The sequence below is a fragment of the Pygocentrus nattereri genome, chromosome 17 (assembly GCF_015220715.1).
Source record: "Pygocentrus nattereri isolate fPygNat1 chromosome 17, fPygNat1.pri, whole genome shotgun sequence".
In the NCBI taxonomy this organism is placed as follows: domain Eukaryota; kingdom Metazoa; phylum Chordata; class Actinopteri; order Characiformes; family Serrasalmidae; genus Pygocentrus; species Pygocentrus nattereri.
In genome coordinates, this window is record NC_051227.1 from 23,499,735 (window position 1) to 23,516,399 (window position 16,665).

The following is a 16,665-nucleotide window of genomic DNA, read 5'->3' on the forward strand; positions in this document are numbered from 1 at the left end:
CTTCTAAATCTGAATGAATGAGAACACACTGATAATAGCAGTGGTTTAAATGGTACATTGTGCATTGGCTGCTAAACATAAATCCTAACCACCATTATCTACTCTGAGACCTCTTCCTGACTGTGACTGGTCAACGTTATAGAGTTGCCTGTCTGCACAGAAGTGGCCTCTAGCAGTGAAGAGGGCGAAAAACATAAATCCAGTTCTTTTAAACTACGATAGCTTGTTTGGTGGTAGTTTTGTTTTATTTAGTTCTTTTGCAGTTTGAAGTATACAGTCAGCTATAGTTATGTACTTTGCACACTAACTGATGGCTATATAGCTCTATTACTGGTTAGTTACATCGTAGCTACATGTGCTAGCTGAATGACTAAATTTGGTGTATGCATATTTTTGGCCAAACCATTGTTGAATTAATTAGACTAAGCTGATAGCTGATTCATCAGAGGAAAAACAAAACTATATCTTCTGCTTTTAAGACTTTTTAAGATTAATTCCATTTTTGTTGTTTGTCTGTTTTTGACTTAATTTTGAAAATCACTGTTGTCCTTTATATTGTGTGTAATTTTTATATTGTATTTCATGATGAAACAGAAACAGGACACACAGAAACAGCCCAAAATGACTTTGAAAAACATCTGGTTCCACTGACTTACATTAAAAGTAAAGTAGGTTTTTTTTCCTTCACCTGTAAAGTTATCTTGGAAATATGAGGTTTTGTTCTGACAGCAGTGAAATGCATTACATTTACACACCTTTACTCTCAGATCTGAATAACTTTGTTTTTCAGGGTGAATGAATCAGGCCTGGTGTTTTTATAACACTGCTTTACAGCAGCTGTTAAGTGCTCAGGTTACAGTTCCTGAAGAGGCAATCAGAGATAAGAAACTTAAATCACAGCTTTGGGATCTGGCAGATCCATGCGCCATACTTAATTCGTTCAGTACTAAGGGACTGTAGGGTGGATGGGGGAAACTCAAGTGTCTCCCCATTGCCGTAGCCCAATTTCAGCCTCCTACAACCCCAACCCCCCACACTGCCTTTACCATTTCAGCCCCCATTCACCAGAGCCATGGGAGAGGACAGCCAGTGGCTAGACTAAGTGCATGGATTAAGGCAGCTCAACTGGGATGAAAAGAGCTTTTGGCTTTTGGTTAGGAGATAGACTACTAGGGTTCATCTTGTTCCTGAACTGTTGGAAAGCTTCCACCTGAGCACATGATTTATAAGCGGAAAAGTTTATATTTGACTGAAGATATTTGCATGAAATTCAATACAAGAAATTATTAAATCACATCAGTCTTGCACAGTACTGTATGAAAAACCAGCATTATGGACAAAAATCGGCCACAAAGAACTGTTTCAGAGAAGTGAAAAGCTGCTGAAAAGTTATTGAAAACAGTCCAAATCATGCATCAAAGTGAAGAAAAGTAGAGAACAAGAAAGTTAGGGAAAAAGGCTCAATCTGGCCTCATAAGACAAAATCTGCCCTCTAGTGGTTGCTTACAATAACAATATGAATTTTAAACTGTTGTGCTTTGTACAACCACAGCTTTCAGGATTCACTACCGGCATACAAGCACAAATATATCGCTAATGTCGGAAGTAAACGTCATCTCCAAAACGATAACTTACAGGAGAAGGAAAAAAAACCTACTTTACTTTTAATGTAAGTCAATGGAACCAGACTGTTTTCCAAGTCGTTTGTCATTTCTTTTTATCCATTAATTATCAAATTTGCATAAAATATAAAGGGTAAAATGTATTTTCAAATTATGTCAAAACCTGAAAAACATCAAAAAATGGATATACACGTTTTTCTTCCAACAACAGTGATATGAATGTTTACAAATACATGTTTACTTTTCACTGTATCATGAATCACGTTTCATGATTGCTACCTCTAACTTGACTGCGCACTGTATATAAAACATTGTAAAGGAGGATGCGCTACCACCCGAGGAGTACTTTTTCACTGGGGCCACAAGTATTTTCAGAGCTGAGCTCAGGCAGACACTTCTGCCAAGTCAACTTTGGAATGTGGGCGATATGATCCTGCAAATCAGGGTTTTTGCTGTTTTCATCACAGAGGGATCCACTGCTTAGAATAGAACAGTGTTTTCCCTAAAACGAGATAATAGATGCTAGACTGAAAAACTGAGGAAAGAAGCCAATGGTGGCAGTTAACTGAGACTGCGGACTCCAAAGTGGCATGTTGGTGGTTTTCTGAGACAATTTTTGCAAAGGCTGTAGATTATGGGGTTGCTCCTCAATTTTGAGAGGGAAAAAAGAAGACTAGACTGCTATATGGAGTAAAGGCAGCCATGGTGTAGATTCTGTATTATAGGAAGCTAAATATGTCAATGTTTAACATGCATATTAACTTTTATGGGACATGACAGCTGCCTTGATGAAGGAATTATTTTCTGTCTTGGCTCCCCTAAACAACAAGCTATGAAGACTATAAAAAACTGCGCCCACACACAGCAGCAATTTCATTCTTCTGAGATTGCAGATTAACTTGTGTTATTTTGTTTGCCACAGTCTAAAGAAGCAGTGTCTCTCACTCTGTGATTGTATTAAGTGAAATTAATAATCTGAACTGCAGAGACAAATACATGGGGTTTTTCTGCCTCCTGGTGTCTAAATGTGGTAGTATCATCAACTCAGCGTTTCTACTTCTGGTTGAAACATTACTCATTGACTGGTTTTATTTCTTAATGCTATTTCCAAATAACCATAATATCTTATTCCATCAATCTTTTCTAAATTTCTGCATGATAAATGGTTGAGATATAAATGGTCAGTTCAGCGGTTTGATGTGAAATGCTCTGCTAGAGAAACTGAGCAGGTCTTGATTGATTGTATCAATGAGTCAATAATGCTTCTAGAATCTCCCACAGAAAGTTAATACATGAAATGGTTGTGAATATGCTGCCTCCTGAGACAATGTTTTGAGACAAGATTTTGGCCTAAAAGAATTTTATTAAAAGTGCAAACCAATCCCCGAAGAAAACTATCTTTAAATAATATCACCGTTTTCTGAAGAAAACCTTACATCTCCATTTTTCATGTTTTTCAGTTTCTTTTACATAATTTAAAAATATCTGTTACCCTTTACACATTGTGTGTAAATTTCATGATTAATGGACTAAAAGACACTAGGTGTTTTGATAAATGGCTACATGTGTGGTAGATATCAAGATCCTTGGTTCCTATCACCACCACTATGAACCATTCTGACTTGCTAACTTCCTGTAGAACTGAAATTCACATCAAACCTCTCTGAACATCTACATCTCGATTAATTATTATAAACAAATTGCTGGAATTCCCCATTTCAATTTCACTATTCAAACTGACTCCCTTTTTCAACCAACAGCCAAAGAGGTATTCTCAGTTTTAAAGCCAAAGGTACATAGTACTATAAATAAATAGAACATTTATTGATCTTTTTTCAGAAACTTGTCAAAACATTTACAATAACAGAATAACCAAAAATATATCCATTGCAAAAGTCATCTCAGCAGAAGCACAGAATTTGAAATTAAAATATGGATCATTTTTTTGAATGAACTATCCCTCAACAGACTATCAGAAAGCAACACAGTGGCAATCATTTTTTTCCATCACTTGTTTATTAGGCACTGCATGCCTATGGTCAGGTCCACAGCTCTCAGAGCCACAGGCTGAGACAGCCAGCGTTGCCTTGGGATGTTCTAAAGTGCATGAGGTGGGCAGCCTCTTCCTGTGTGGTTAGTCTACTAGTGTTTGAGTATTTATCATGGCCAGTTCCTCATCTTTCACCCACTGCTCCTCCACAGCTGGGGAAGCAGACCGGCGGGTCAGGGCTGGATCTGGACAGGCCAGCTGTGGGGGCCCTGACCTCCTGGGAGGATTAAATGTCTTCTTAACACTGGGAGAGGTGACAATGCTCAGAGGACTGAGGGGTGGTGGAGAGGGAACACGGGACAGGTAGTCTATACCTCGCTTTCTCTTCAAACTTTTGGGGTCTTTGGCCTCAGTGGTTTGAGCAGTGGATGCAGGGGCTCTCTTAGTCACTGGTGTAAAAGGGGAGAAAACTCTTGACTGCTGTGGTGTTATCTAGGAATAATGAGAGAAAGTGTGGAAATGCGTTTTTACACTGTTTGAAACACTAGATGCACCTAACATTGTATGAATATTTAATAACAAATACAGCAACAGAAAACATGCAGTTACATGCAAAAGTCTGGATCCCTTTGGTCAAATTACACATTTTATTGAAGTAAAATAAGTTTAACATACTGTACAGTAAAAACTTCAATATGACATTTTCCAGCAGATTTTAGGTTGCTGAGTTAAACATATTGGGGAAAAAATAGGTTTATGACAGTGATGAATTGTATGTATCCATCATTCAGAAAGCAACTGTAAAAATATTATATTCCTGTAATATTTCTCCTGTGTTTCTGATCGTCAACACTGACACTTCAAAGAAAAAAGACAAGAAATTCTCAAATAAAAAAATAAACTCACATTCATTTTGCTGTTAGGCTTTGGCATGGATGGCACACCTAGAGTTCTTGGGGACTGTACAGACTTCAAGTTGCCTGGTGGAATCAGATTTGAGAGCTTCTCCTCAGCAACACTGAAGAAATTCTCATAACTCTGTAGGGCAACAAACAAGTGACACATAAACCTACTAAACCATAGGCTCCATCTGAGCAGGCAGCAACAATATCATAAACTATAAAAGGTCAACAAAAAGAAATGTTCCTCAAAAGAAAAAGAGATTTGAAAAATGTGAAAACTTTAAAAGCTTTGCAATACAATTTATATATAATCACACACACAAACACACACACACACACATGCCAAAAGTCATGATACAGGAACGAATATTGTGTAGGACCCCTTCTAGCCCGGTGAAGTGCAGCAAATCAATGGGGCATCGATGGAAGATGTCTGGAGAGATGTTGAGCCATGACATCTATATAGCCACTCACAGCTCCAAGGTATTTGTAGGTGCAGGATCATGGGTCTGAACAGACCTCTCCACCACATCCCATAGTTGCTCGATTGGGCTCAAGCTGAGCGAACATGCAGGCCATACCTTTCATCTGAAATCTCCTGAATGCTCCCCAAACCAATTCTGGACAACTTAAACCCGGGTCAAGATGCATTATCCTGCTGGAACATCCCATCACTGTGGGGGTACATAAAACATGAAGGGCTGCAAACGGACACCAAGCAGTGAAATGTAGAGGTGACAGGTCAATGAAGTGATTAGGTGGACCAGTGGAGCCAGTATGGAACCACCACCAGCCTGCACAGTGCCTTATTGCAACTGGGGTCCATGGCTTCATGGGGTCTGTGCCACACATAACCCCTACCATCAGCCAGAAACGGATGACTCATCTGACCATGCCACATGTTGCCCATCCTCTAGGGTCCAGTTAGAACCTGGTGAGGCATCCAGTGTCATGGGGGTTAACTGAGATGGGTCTTCTGCTCCCATATCCCAAGGAACCTAAGAACACTGCACTGACCTGAGGGATATGCATGTGGGGCCTCCTGCATTGAATGTGGATGTGTTTTCTGGCAGAGTCACTTGATTGCCTAAACAATTCTAGCCAGATGCCAGCAGTCACAATCATTAAGCACCCATAGGCAGCCACTGTGTTGTCTACTGTGGGTGGTAATGCCTTCTTATGACATTCCTGGTAAACATGTGATGCTACAGATCAAAGATCTTTTGGATCTCAATTTTGGACATGGATTTTCCTGTCTGCTACTCACTATCATGACTCATTTGAACTCCGATAATTCACGTTGCCTTGCCACGAGCAGGCTGACCAAGATAACACCTCACAACTTACACAAGCCGTCCCCTGAAGTAACAGCACTTCATAATCAACTTATTGTTACATATTGCTATCCCATGACTTTTGGCACATCAGTGTACATACATAGACATCCACCCAATCATTTGCATACGACTCCAAACATTACCAAAAAGTCACCTTTTGGGTGTTGAATCAAAAAACATTCTGAAACAATAAACTTAGACTTAAATAAATAAAACTTCACAACTAAGTCTATTTGCTCAGGAATCAGCATTTGTTACCTGTACAAAGGTCTTCAGGTGAGCCACAGCTTCCTGCAAGTGGGTCTCTTTTGAGTTTATAGAGAACAGTGCTTGTTCTCCAGCATAAAGTCTGGGAACAGGCCCAGAGAGCTCCCGCAGTTGCAAGTTGCTTACAGCCAGTAAAGCAAACGGTTTCACCAGATCCTCCAGAGCTAGCTGAACCAGACTACTGAAGCTCCTCACAGAGACAAAGTCAAACTTGTCATCCACCAAATACAATACTGGAGAGGGAGCTGCAGATATACATTTATAAAAAAAGCTCATAAAATAGCTAGGGTCAGATCACATACGTCATCATGAGCATCATTATACAAATGAAAACACAAATGTCTTGAAGATAAGGTTCTGTTGCATATTAACGCTCAGTAACATCACTGCAACACGGCAACAAACCTTGTCTATCCAAGATAGAGATGACATATCCTACAACATCAACCTCTCCACACGGAGAGCTGAATCCAGGGTTCTGAAGGTCCCTGAAGCTTGCTAATTGCCTCGCAGGAAAATGTGTACTTAACCATTCTGGACAAACCTGTTTCAAAATAACAATGTTAATTTTGATTTATATTCAGTGTAAAAAACGGCTGCAGAAATGAGATTACTGGGCCTCATTCACTAACCATTCTTAAGAGGTTTCTTTTTAAAACCAAGTTTTGAGCTTTCACAAAGATTCTGACATTCATCAATGTTTTCTTATTTGGTATTTATTTTTACATAAGAACAGAATCGACATATATATAAGAGCACAAAAGGTGAAAACAACTGCAGTTTAAGAAAATGTCATAAGTCTGACATATTTTCTTAGGACTTTTCTCAAGAACAAATTTAGGAAAAAACTGAAGATATTGGTGAATGAGGCCCATCTTGAACAGGATGCACACTCAGAAGGCTACAGGAAGAATACAGTAAGAATATTTTGAAAAGCTGCTTGTTTTAGCCATAAAACCAGTTTCATCATCACTCAACCTTACCTCTATGTCCTGAAACCGCGTTTTCTTTGTGGCGGTGAATTGGATGCTGGTTGTGCCGGATCTTTTCTTTGCCATAGATGCAGCCAGATGATAAGCCTTGTACCTGCAGCCCTCTCTCAGTAAGGAGCGCAACTCCACAGAGGGCCGCCAAATATTCAGTGTATAAACTACGAGACACACACACAGCCAACTGCTTGGATCTAATAGCTTCAACATGACAGGCAGAAAAAGAGCCTTTGTTTTTTAAATCAAACCAAAACCAACTGCTATATCCAAAACCTAAGCATGAGATGACACAACGAGATCACAAGCACACAGCAGTTTTGAGTGGTGTTTGTTTGAATGCAGTATTTGGCATGGTAACCAAAACATGAAGCATACTGATATGCATGTTGCTGCAATTAATGCTTTATATAGTTTATATTCAGAACTCACAATAATCACCAGTCATTAAACTCACTGCAGTTGCTGTTATTAAAGTCAGTGATGGAGAGTTTCCAGACAGGTGTGACATCTCTGTTGGGACAGCCACCCTCAGCCTCCTCAGCCTCCTGCACAGCCTTGCGCAAACGATCCTGCAGCTCAGCCTGCCTCTGCTCAGCCACACTACGCCTGTAACTGCTCACAACCTCCATCTGGCCCGCACTCAGGTGGGCCTGCACAAATATCATACAATTAAACAACATGTAAAGCTGGACCCATAGTGTGTATTAGGGCTGTGATGATAACTGTATTACCGCAATACCGCAGTTATGTGATGCCTACCGCAGTGTTGAGCTCATTACCGTCATTTATTTATTCATTTATAAAACGAATAGTTCCCGCTCTAAGTTCTGATTGACCCAAAACTTTTCCGTTGTGATCGCTGTGCACGTGAGGGAAAGGGACAGTCCATTAAATAAATAGGGGGGGGTTTCTTTTTGTGTGTGATTATTTTTTATTATTTCTAGGTTTGGTACTTGTGATACCTACAGATAACATTCAGTGTAACACATTATATACACGCTCAGTACAGAAAAATGAAAGCAGTTAGATTTTAATTCCTTTGTGCCAAATGAAAAAGCTCATCTCTTACATGGTAGCGTCCATGCAGATGACCGCTGAGCCTACATTACTCAATTCACCAATGGTGACAAATCTAGCTTCCAAGCCAAATACGGTGTCACCAATTTGGGCACATTTTGGCTTTGAGCCAGATGACAAGGGATCGCCAGCGAATTTGGATGAGGTAGTATGCCGCATTTGCAGAAAAAAAAGTATCCATCTCAAGAGGGAATACGACCAATCTAAGATTACATCTTAGAATTAACCATCCTTCTGTGTTTGCCCAACTTGGCAGCAGCACACCTGCGTCAGGAGGAGGTACCAGCTCAGGTCAGCAGCGACTCTCCGAGGCCTTTGTGAGAGGAGCGAAGTACCAGCGTGACAGCAACCAGTGGCGAACACTTACTGACAGTGTGACTCGCTATTTGGTTGAAGAAATGGTGCCGTTTCGCACTGTTGAGAAGCCGGTGTTCATAGCCATGCTGCAGACTTTGGATAAACAATATGTACTTCCTGACCAAAAGTACTTTTCTCAAACCGCAATCCCTGAAATGTATCAAACAGTGAAGGATGGCATCATACGAGACTTGAAAGATGTTGACCATTTCTCAGCAACAACGGATATGAGGTCTAACATGAATATGTTGCCATTCATGAGCCTGACCATTCACTATCTCAGTGCACACTGGGAACTAAAATCAAGGTGCCTGGAGACTGTATTCATGCCAGAAAGCCACACAGGTGACAACTTGGCCTCCTCTCTCCAAGAGTGGACCCTGGACGAGAGAAAACTGGCCTGCACTACAACGGACAACGGGGCCAACATTGTGGCTGCAATGTGTAAACTTGGCTGGTTGAGTCAAGTTGCTCTGGCCATAATCTGCAGTTAGCCGTTACCAATGCACTGAAAACCGAAAAAGATCGCAGCCCGAGCCATGGGTTTGTGCAGAATGTTGGTGACGACTTTCTCGCAGAGCTGGCAAAAGAAGAGAAAGCTGCAGAAAGAACAAACTGAACTCAACTTGCCCCAGCAATGCTTAGTTCTGGTGAGCTGTCCTGAACTTCCACTCCTATCCAATCCTAGCACTGTAGCGTGCGAACTTGTCACAGCAGACTACAAATTATATCATTATAAATAAATAAAATAATAATATAATAATAACACTAATACATGATTGCAAAAAATAATACTTTGTTTTCAAAAACGAATATGAAATGAAATGGCATATTAAATACATGACTGGGCGAAATTTACACACAGGCCAATAACCTGAATTTCTTCTGCCTATTTTAATGATCAAACAGCCCAATGTTAACATAGCATACTTATAAATAGCCTACTTTGAAGACTATTATGTTTTTAATTCATTCACAGGATTGTCCTCCTAGGTGGGGTACTATGCAGATGATGACAGAACGTGTTCTTGAGCAAACCCCAGCCATTAAAAGACCGCTGGATGACCGGCGCAGCCAACATTTGCTTCCTACTTGGCAGGACATCGAGGTCCTAGAATCAGTTAATGCAGCGCTGAAGAAAGCCGCGGATTTTACAGATGCACCGTCTTCAGAGAAGACTGTTACAGCGTCATCTGTGAAACCGGTCTTACAGTTACTAAGTGAGGATCTTCTGCTCCCAACCAAAGAAGACACGGAGTTGACGCGCAACCTGAAAATAAAAATGACCGGAGTCTTGGAAGACAAATACAATGCACCTGCAAGACGCGACTGCTGGCAAAGGCCTCGTTCGTTGACCCAAGATACAAGAACATGAACCCTGTAGATGGTGTCAAAGACATGCTGTTGGAGGTGATGCTGGCAGTACCCGAAGAGCGCAGCGATGACGGAGGTGGTGCCATGCGTGTGTCGACAGCTGGAGAAGGAGAAAGTCCACCAGCTCCAGCTCCTTAAAAAGTGAATCTCACAGACTTGCTTGGAAAAAGAAAAGGAAAGACCTTCACTCCAGTTCCCAGGAGAATCCGTGCGGACACTGAACTTGCAAGGAATTTGCAGGAAGAAGCCCTCGATTCACACTCTGACCCGGTTGCCTGGTGGCAGGAAAATCAAGCTCGATTCCCTCTTCTGTCAAAGGTTTCCAGAAAATATATGACCGTATGCGCAGCAAGCACTCCCTCGGAGCATGTATTCAGTGCGGCAGGCAACATTGTCACTCCGTTTAGATCCTCCCTTAAACCGGACAAATTCAACATGTTGGTTTGTCTGGCAAGAAACACGAAGACGCAAAAATAAGCTAGAATATTCACTTTAGCGGCTCAGTAGCTGTACAACTAGCACGTATTCTACCGACTATTTAATATGCTCCCTAGCCTCATTATTAACAATATTATGGACATAATTTTGTCTTAATTACATTTACTTTACGAAGAATAAAGTTTTTGTTCATTTACAAAGTGTTTTCAATGGGGTTAAGGTCTGGGGACTGAGATGGCCATGGGAGGAGCTTGATTCTGTGTGTGGTCAACCATTTCTGTGTAGATCTTGCCATACGTTTAGGGTCATTATCTTGCTGAAAGACCCAGTGACGACCCATCTTCAGCTTTCGGGCAGAAGCCACCAGATTTTGTTTTAAAATGTCCTGGTATTTCAAAGCATTCATGATGCCATGCACCCTAACAAGGTTCCCTGGGCCTTTGGAAGAAAAGCAGGCCCACAGCATCACTGATCCTCCCCCGTATTTCACAGTGGGCATGAGGTGCTTTTCTGCATACTCAGCTCTTGTGTTACGCCAGACCCACTTACAGCATTTGTTGCCAAAAAGCTCTATCTTTGTTTCATCTGACCAAAGCACACGGTCCCAGTTGAAGTCCCAGTACTGCTTAGCAAACTCCAAACGTTTACGTTTATGATTGTGAGTGAGAAAAGGTTTTTTCCGTGCATGCCTCCCAAACAGCTTGTTGGCGTGTAGATAGCGTCTGATGGTTGTTTTGGAGACTTCGTGACCCCAAGATGCTACCATTTGTTGCAGTTCCGTAACAGTGAGCTTTGGAGAACTTTTTATTTCTCTTATCATCCTCCTCACTGTGCGTGGTGGCAAAATAAACTTGCGTCCTCGTCCAGACTTGTTTACCACTGTTCCAGTTGTTTTAAACTTCTTAATAATTCCTCTGACAGTAGATACGGACAGGTGTAGGTGAGTGGCTATTTTCTTGTAGCCATTGCCTGACCTGTGAAGGTCAACACACATCTGCCTTACTTGAATGCTATGTTCCTTTGTCTTTCCCATGTTGAAGAGAAATGGCCTCTGTGTCACGTCATAATTATACCCCAGGGAAACAGGAAGTTGTGAATTGCTAATTAAATGTTCCTACATACTTTGATTAACTTCGTAAACTACTGTAGAAGTGACAGAAATTCTTTAATTACATTTATTTCCTAAGAATTGTTAGGGGTGCCAATAATTGTGGAACAGGTGATTTTATGAAGAAAAATTATTTCTTAGTCAGGGATTTTATTTTCCCCCTAAAACTCTACTTGAGTTAAAGGTTACATTTTTCTACAATTTTCAGTGTGACAGTATGTTTCCACAATAAAAACTGAATTTATTTTAAGGCTTTTGACACATCTTAACCAGGGGTGCCAATAATTATGGAGGGCACTGTATGTGTGTCATTTTGGATCAGATTACTTGTAATGTGCATGTTAATGGAAATTTTACAACAGACTGCTGAGTAGAGTGAGCATGAACATCTCAGTCTTAATCTGTAATTGTTATTATTCAATCGGACTGGCAAAGATTTTTGCATGTAAACACAGCCATAGTAAGTTAACAAAACAAGAATCTTCCTTAAGCTCTGCAGACTTACTACTTGAAGTTCAGCTCAACTCAAACTGTTAAAGCAGCCTGGCAACTTTGAGATTTTTTTTAAAGTCTATGTAAAAAATATCAAGGTTTCACCATATCACAGTATTAAGCAACTACTTTAAAAATTACCTCCACATAAGCTGGGTCACTCTCCATTGCTTCATAAAGGTCCTCCCCATCCTGCAGGTTCTCAATCTCATGGCAACGAAACCTTCTCCTTCTTCTGTTTTTTTTCTTATCTGTAAAAGTAAATTCATTGGTAATCTCAGACAGTCTTACTTTTATACTACATTTCATAAATACAATTGCTGCATAAAATGTGGCTGAATCTTAATAATAAAGTTTAAATAAAAAGTTGAATGAAATCATAAATTCCAAGAAATGGCCATTTGAAAAGGTACACTTTGAATTGCTTTTAAGAAGTAACTATAGAAAGTGCCCAATGAATGCTTTGTGCTTTCCCCCCTCACCTAGCACACCTGATTCAACTCCTTAGCTAATTAACAAGCTCCTTGTATGCTGGGTCAGGTATGTTAGAGCAAACAAAAAAAAAAATCTTATGCAGTCTCAGAGATTAAAAAGGTTATTCAGCACTGAAAAAAGGCACATACCTTCCTCCTCTCTCTCAAACTGGGCTTGTATCTTGGAGAACAGAAGCTCCATGGTCTTCTGCTTGGCGCTGCTGTGGCGTCTGGCCTCTCTGTCTTCAGCTCGATCATTACGAAACACAAAGACTCCAGACTTCTTCTCCATCCACTGTTCAAAAAAAAAATAATTACTGTAGAAAGTAATTATGAAAAGACAAATTCATTTATAGCAGAACTCTTTGTCAGAATACGTCACATTACAATATAGTAAAATGCAAAAAAGAAAAACTTAGGTGACTGTAAATGACAAGACACAGAGAAACAGAGAAAGAGACTAAACCTGAGTGGGATAGCTCCTCAATACAATGATGTCCACACAGCCCACCACTCCCCCGTTCGGGTACAGTGAAGACAGTGGGAGCCTGAAGGGTCGAGGGTCTTTATGGAAGCCCAGCTTGCTATCCCAATGAGCTCGCCTTGTGCTGTTCGCCGAAATCTAAAAACCACAAAAAAAACACATCATAATAAAAGCTAATCTAGAAATACAGCATAACCATGTCTTCTAATTAACAAATTCACTGAGCAGTTAGGAAATATTCTCTAATCTCACACTCAAGACTCCAGTTTGTGATGATACAGTTTTAGCTGTGACGATTACTTTATTAAACTCAATTAACTGATTCATAAAATAATTGATTCAAATGTACTTGACAAATCTACTATGGTTCATTATTAATCTGAACAATGATACTGCATATTTTAAATTAACCTATTGATCTATTATTTGTCCAGTATGGGACAAAAAAAAACTAATTGCACACCCATTTATATTGTGGAGGAGACTAATTCTCAAAATGAATTATTCAATTTAATAGGACGCAGTGGTTTCCTGATACAAACCATTTACTGAAGCAAAAATAAAGAGTGGCTAAAAATGTGTTTCCATTTTCAGTTTATCAGAGCAATCAACACTATATAAGTGCTATATGTGACACCATTTGTGCTTCATAGCTTTCAAGCCACAAACTAATATGTTGGCATTAAAATAACACAAAGAGGTACTAGCTGACATGATAGTCACATAACAGTGATTAATTATGATATGCTGTATTGTTACATGTCTAACTCATTTGCATTTTTGATGATTAAATTTCAAAGCAAAACAACTGATCAAATACTTACTACTATAGTGATGGCCTTACTAAAACAGCATCACCTCACCTTAAGCATGAGTGAATCAGGGGCCTCTAGAGGAGGACAAGCATCATGAGAGCCAACGAGCTCTGCCCCATGGATCATAACTTTCCCTCCAATTCTGAGACGACCCTTTTGCACCATGGCAGAGAGTGGAGGGTCCAGCAGTGCTTTAATGGAATACCAGCCATCAGTAAGCCATATGACCACAGCAGGTGACTCAGACTTGGCATCAGTGGCGGCCACCGATTTCTCTGTCCTCGCTTCACTGTGGCCAGATTTGGCAATACCACACATGCACAGCACTAACGTCTTGGCTGGGGTGTCGTCCCTTTCCATGATCTTCTTCAGAGCTGATCTCTGACTGCAGTCCACTTCAGTGTCATATCTAAAATAAATATAATCAGGGATTAGTATAGTGGCTTTTATTGTAAAATGCAGCTTACATATATATTATTGTTATTCCGTTCTGTTAATTTGAGGTTCATTTGTATTTTAACTTGATTTTGCTTTTTACTAACATTTGTTTATATTTTGCTCGTTTCTCAAACTACTTGTTATAGCCTTTAATCTATAAGCATGTTTTATTATTTTACTTGTACGAACTAATGTCAACAATCACAATGCAAAAATGGTGTCTTGTCAAATGAAATGATCTTAAATCTAGTTTATGTTTGGTTGTGCACTTATAAGATTATCTACCTTATTTTTAGACCTTTATTAAATAAAATGATCTCTGAATCATAATAATTTTGCTGCTTTCAGGTACATTTCTTAAAACAAGCATAATCATCTGCCACTGTAGTGCGATAATTTTACTTAATAAAATGACCTAAAACAAGTAAACAATGTCTAGAAATAAGGTAATCTTAACTTGATCTTACAACAATCTCTACAGGAGAAATATTAGATTTATTGACTACATTTAAGATAATTTTACCTAACAAGACAATTTTTTGCAGTGCAATGTTTGCAAAAAAACAAAAACAAAAAACAAGTATAGTAAGTAAATGAAAAATACAGTACCACTTCACAAAATGCTAGAGATTAGCATTAACCTTAATCTAATGCTCTGATCTCAGTTCATGAAGGCCATGCTAGTTAGCTGATGAGCTGAATCAGGCGTGATTTATTAGGCAGTGTGCTGAAGTCTGCAGTGTTTTGGCCCATGAGGACTGGAGCCTGACACATGTTCATTAATGTACTGCATAAAAATACAGCATCTACAGTACCTGAGTTTCAGCTGCAGAAGTACTTGCTCTGGAGTGAGACAGCGACTGCCCATTACTTCTGGGAAGGCTCTCTCCATGCAGGCCCGTTTCCACACAATCCATCGATAGTGGTTGAAGACCCAGGCCTCACTTATCAGTTTGGGGTCAACACCTGGAGTGTCACACAATGCTCTGACAGGGAACAGAGCAGTGTTTTTTAAAACTATTGTATGTGATTGTTTTAAGTATTTTTCAACTATCAACAATTAACAGACAGACAGACAGACAGACAGACAGACAGACAGACAGACAGACAGACAGACAGACACCACCAGTTAAAAGTTTAGACACACCCACTGTACCCATGTAAAAAACCCTACATAACATGGATTTATGCCTGATATTGATGTCACCTTTAATGCTTTTCCAACAGGCCTGAAGAAATTCCAGAAATTTTCAAGAAGAGATGCACTAAAATTCTGGCTACTGAAAACTTATGACCAAAAGGAATCCAATGTGGAACCAAAAGAGATGAAAATAGGTTTTAGCTCTATTCTCAAAAAGGAGTATCACTGTTTTCAAGGATATAAGCGTAAGCCCACAGATCAAAATGCGTTTAAGATTATCAAAAAACATACATTTGAGCGGGGCCGTCTAAACATCTGACGAAATCAAAAATATTGTGCGCATTTGACATTTTGATTCATAATTTGAAAGTCTTTAAGCACTCACCTGTAGAACTCCTCCTTGCCCATAGTTCCTCTGTTATCTGGGATCAACCAGCCACCATCAGCCAGCTGGACACCAGTGTTCTCTATGAATGCCTTGCGTTTGAAGAAATCATCAAAGCTGAACCTGAACGACTCTGCATTTTCAGATGTGATCTGGGAGACGTTGCAGTGTACACCATACTGATACAGCTAAAGTATAAAATACAAGACACCTTACAGGTTGTGGTAGTAGTTTCAAAAGACAGAACAACAATGAAATAAATAACACTGAGTAATATTTTAAAAAGCACCTGTTCCTGAGTGTGTTGCAATGGGCACTTGTATTCAACAGCCTCTCTCAGGGATATTCTCGCCACGCCAGATGTCTTAGCCAGGTAAAAGCTGCCAGGCAGAGGGCGAATGCTCTGACGCTTCTTCTTTCTGATTCTCATATCCTGCATATCTCGTGCTAACTCCAAGGACTGCTGCCAGGTCTCAGTTACTTTGAGCATTCAAATACATGACATTACACGTTAATGTTTAAAAAATGTATTTGTTTTGCCGTGCTACATAAAAAAAATTAGAGCTAACTCAAATTATTAGAATACACAAGTATACATTTGTTATGTTAATAATTTTTTTTTCTCTATTTGGTACATCTTAACTACAAAACATTTTTAGTAAATGACTTTGGAAAGTAGTGATTATTAATGCATGGAAATCATTAGACGACAAGAAAAACTGTAAAATTAGTGATAAAAGCTTGATATGCCATGGAGACATGACAATCATTTTAAATAAGTATAAAGCTAAAACTGTAAAGCTAAATGTCTTACAGTTCAGTTCATCTGTTTCCCCAGTATACGCTGGATATATTCTGAACTTCAGTAAGGAATATCCATATTTGTACTTAATTTTAAAAAGTAAATATTACTTGTTTTTAAGGCTGATTTTGAGAATGATTATTTGAGTACTCATTCGGAAACACGCATCCAAAG

At 39.6% G+C, this 16,665-nt stretch overlaps 1 protein-coding gene across 5 annotated transcripts in view; it reads right to left on the reverse strand.

The window, feature by feature from the left end:
* Window positions 1-3,619: 3,619 nt before the first annotated feature.
* brca2 (BRCA2 DNA repair associated) overlaps window positions 3,620-16,665 on the reverse strand; it is a 28,040-nt gene continuing 14,994 nt past the window's right edge. For all 5 annotated transcript variants that reach the window (XM_017708588.2, XM_037546874.1, XM_017708589.2 and 2 more), the window contains exons 15-27: window positions 15,979-16,169; window positions 15,690-15,877; window positions 14,979-15,149; window positions 13,774-14,134; window positions 12,893-13,048; window positions 12,577-12,721; window positions 12,095-12,204; window positions 7,562-7,757; window positions 7,102-7,268; window positions 6,524-6,662; window positions 6,110-6,363; window positions 4,519-4,650; window positions 3,620-4,104 (exon numbers count right to left, since the gene is read on the reverse strand). In XM_017708588.2, coding sequence (XP_017564077.1) covers window positions 3,757-4,104; window positions 4,519-4,650; window positions 6,110-6,363; window positions 6,524-6,662; window positions 7,102-7,268; window positions 7,562-7,757; window positions 12,095-12,204; window positions 12,577-12,721; window positions 12,893-13,048; window positions 13,774-14,134; window positions 14,979-15,149; window positions 15,690-15,877; window positions 15,979-16,169 — 2,558 coding nt within the window. In that variant the 3' untranslated portion in view covers window positions 3,620-3,756. The remainder of the gene's footprint in view (window positions 4,105-4,518; window positions 4,651-6,109; window positions 6,364-6,523; window positions 6,663-7,101; window positions 7,269-7,561; window positions 7,758-12,094; window positions 12,205-12,576; window positions 12,722-12,892; window positions 13,049-13,773; window positions 14,135-14,978; window positions 15,150-15,689; window positions 15,878-15,978; window positions 16,170-16,665) is intronic.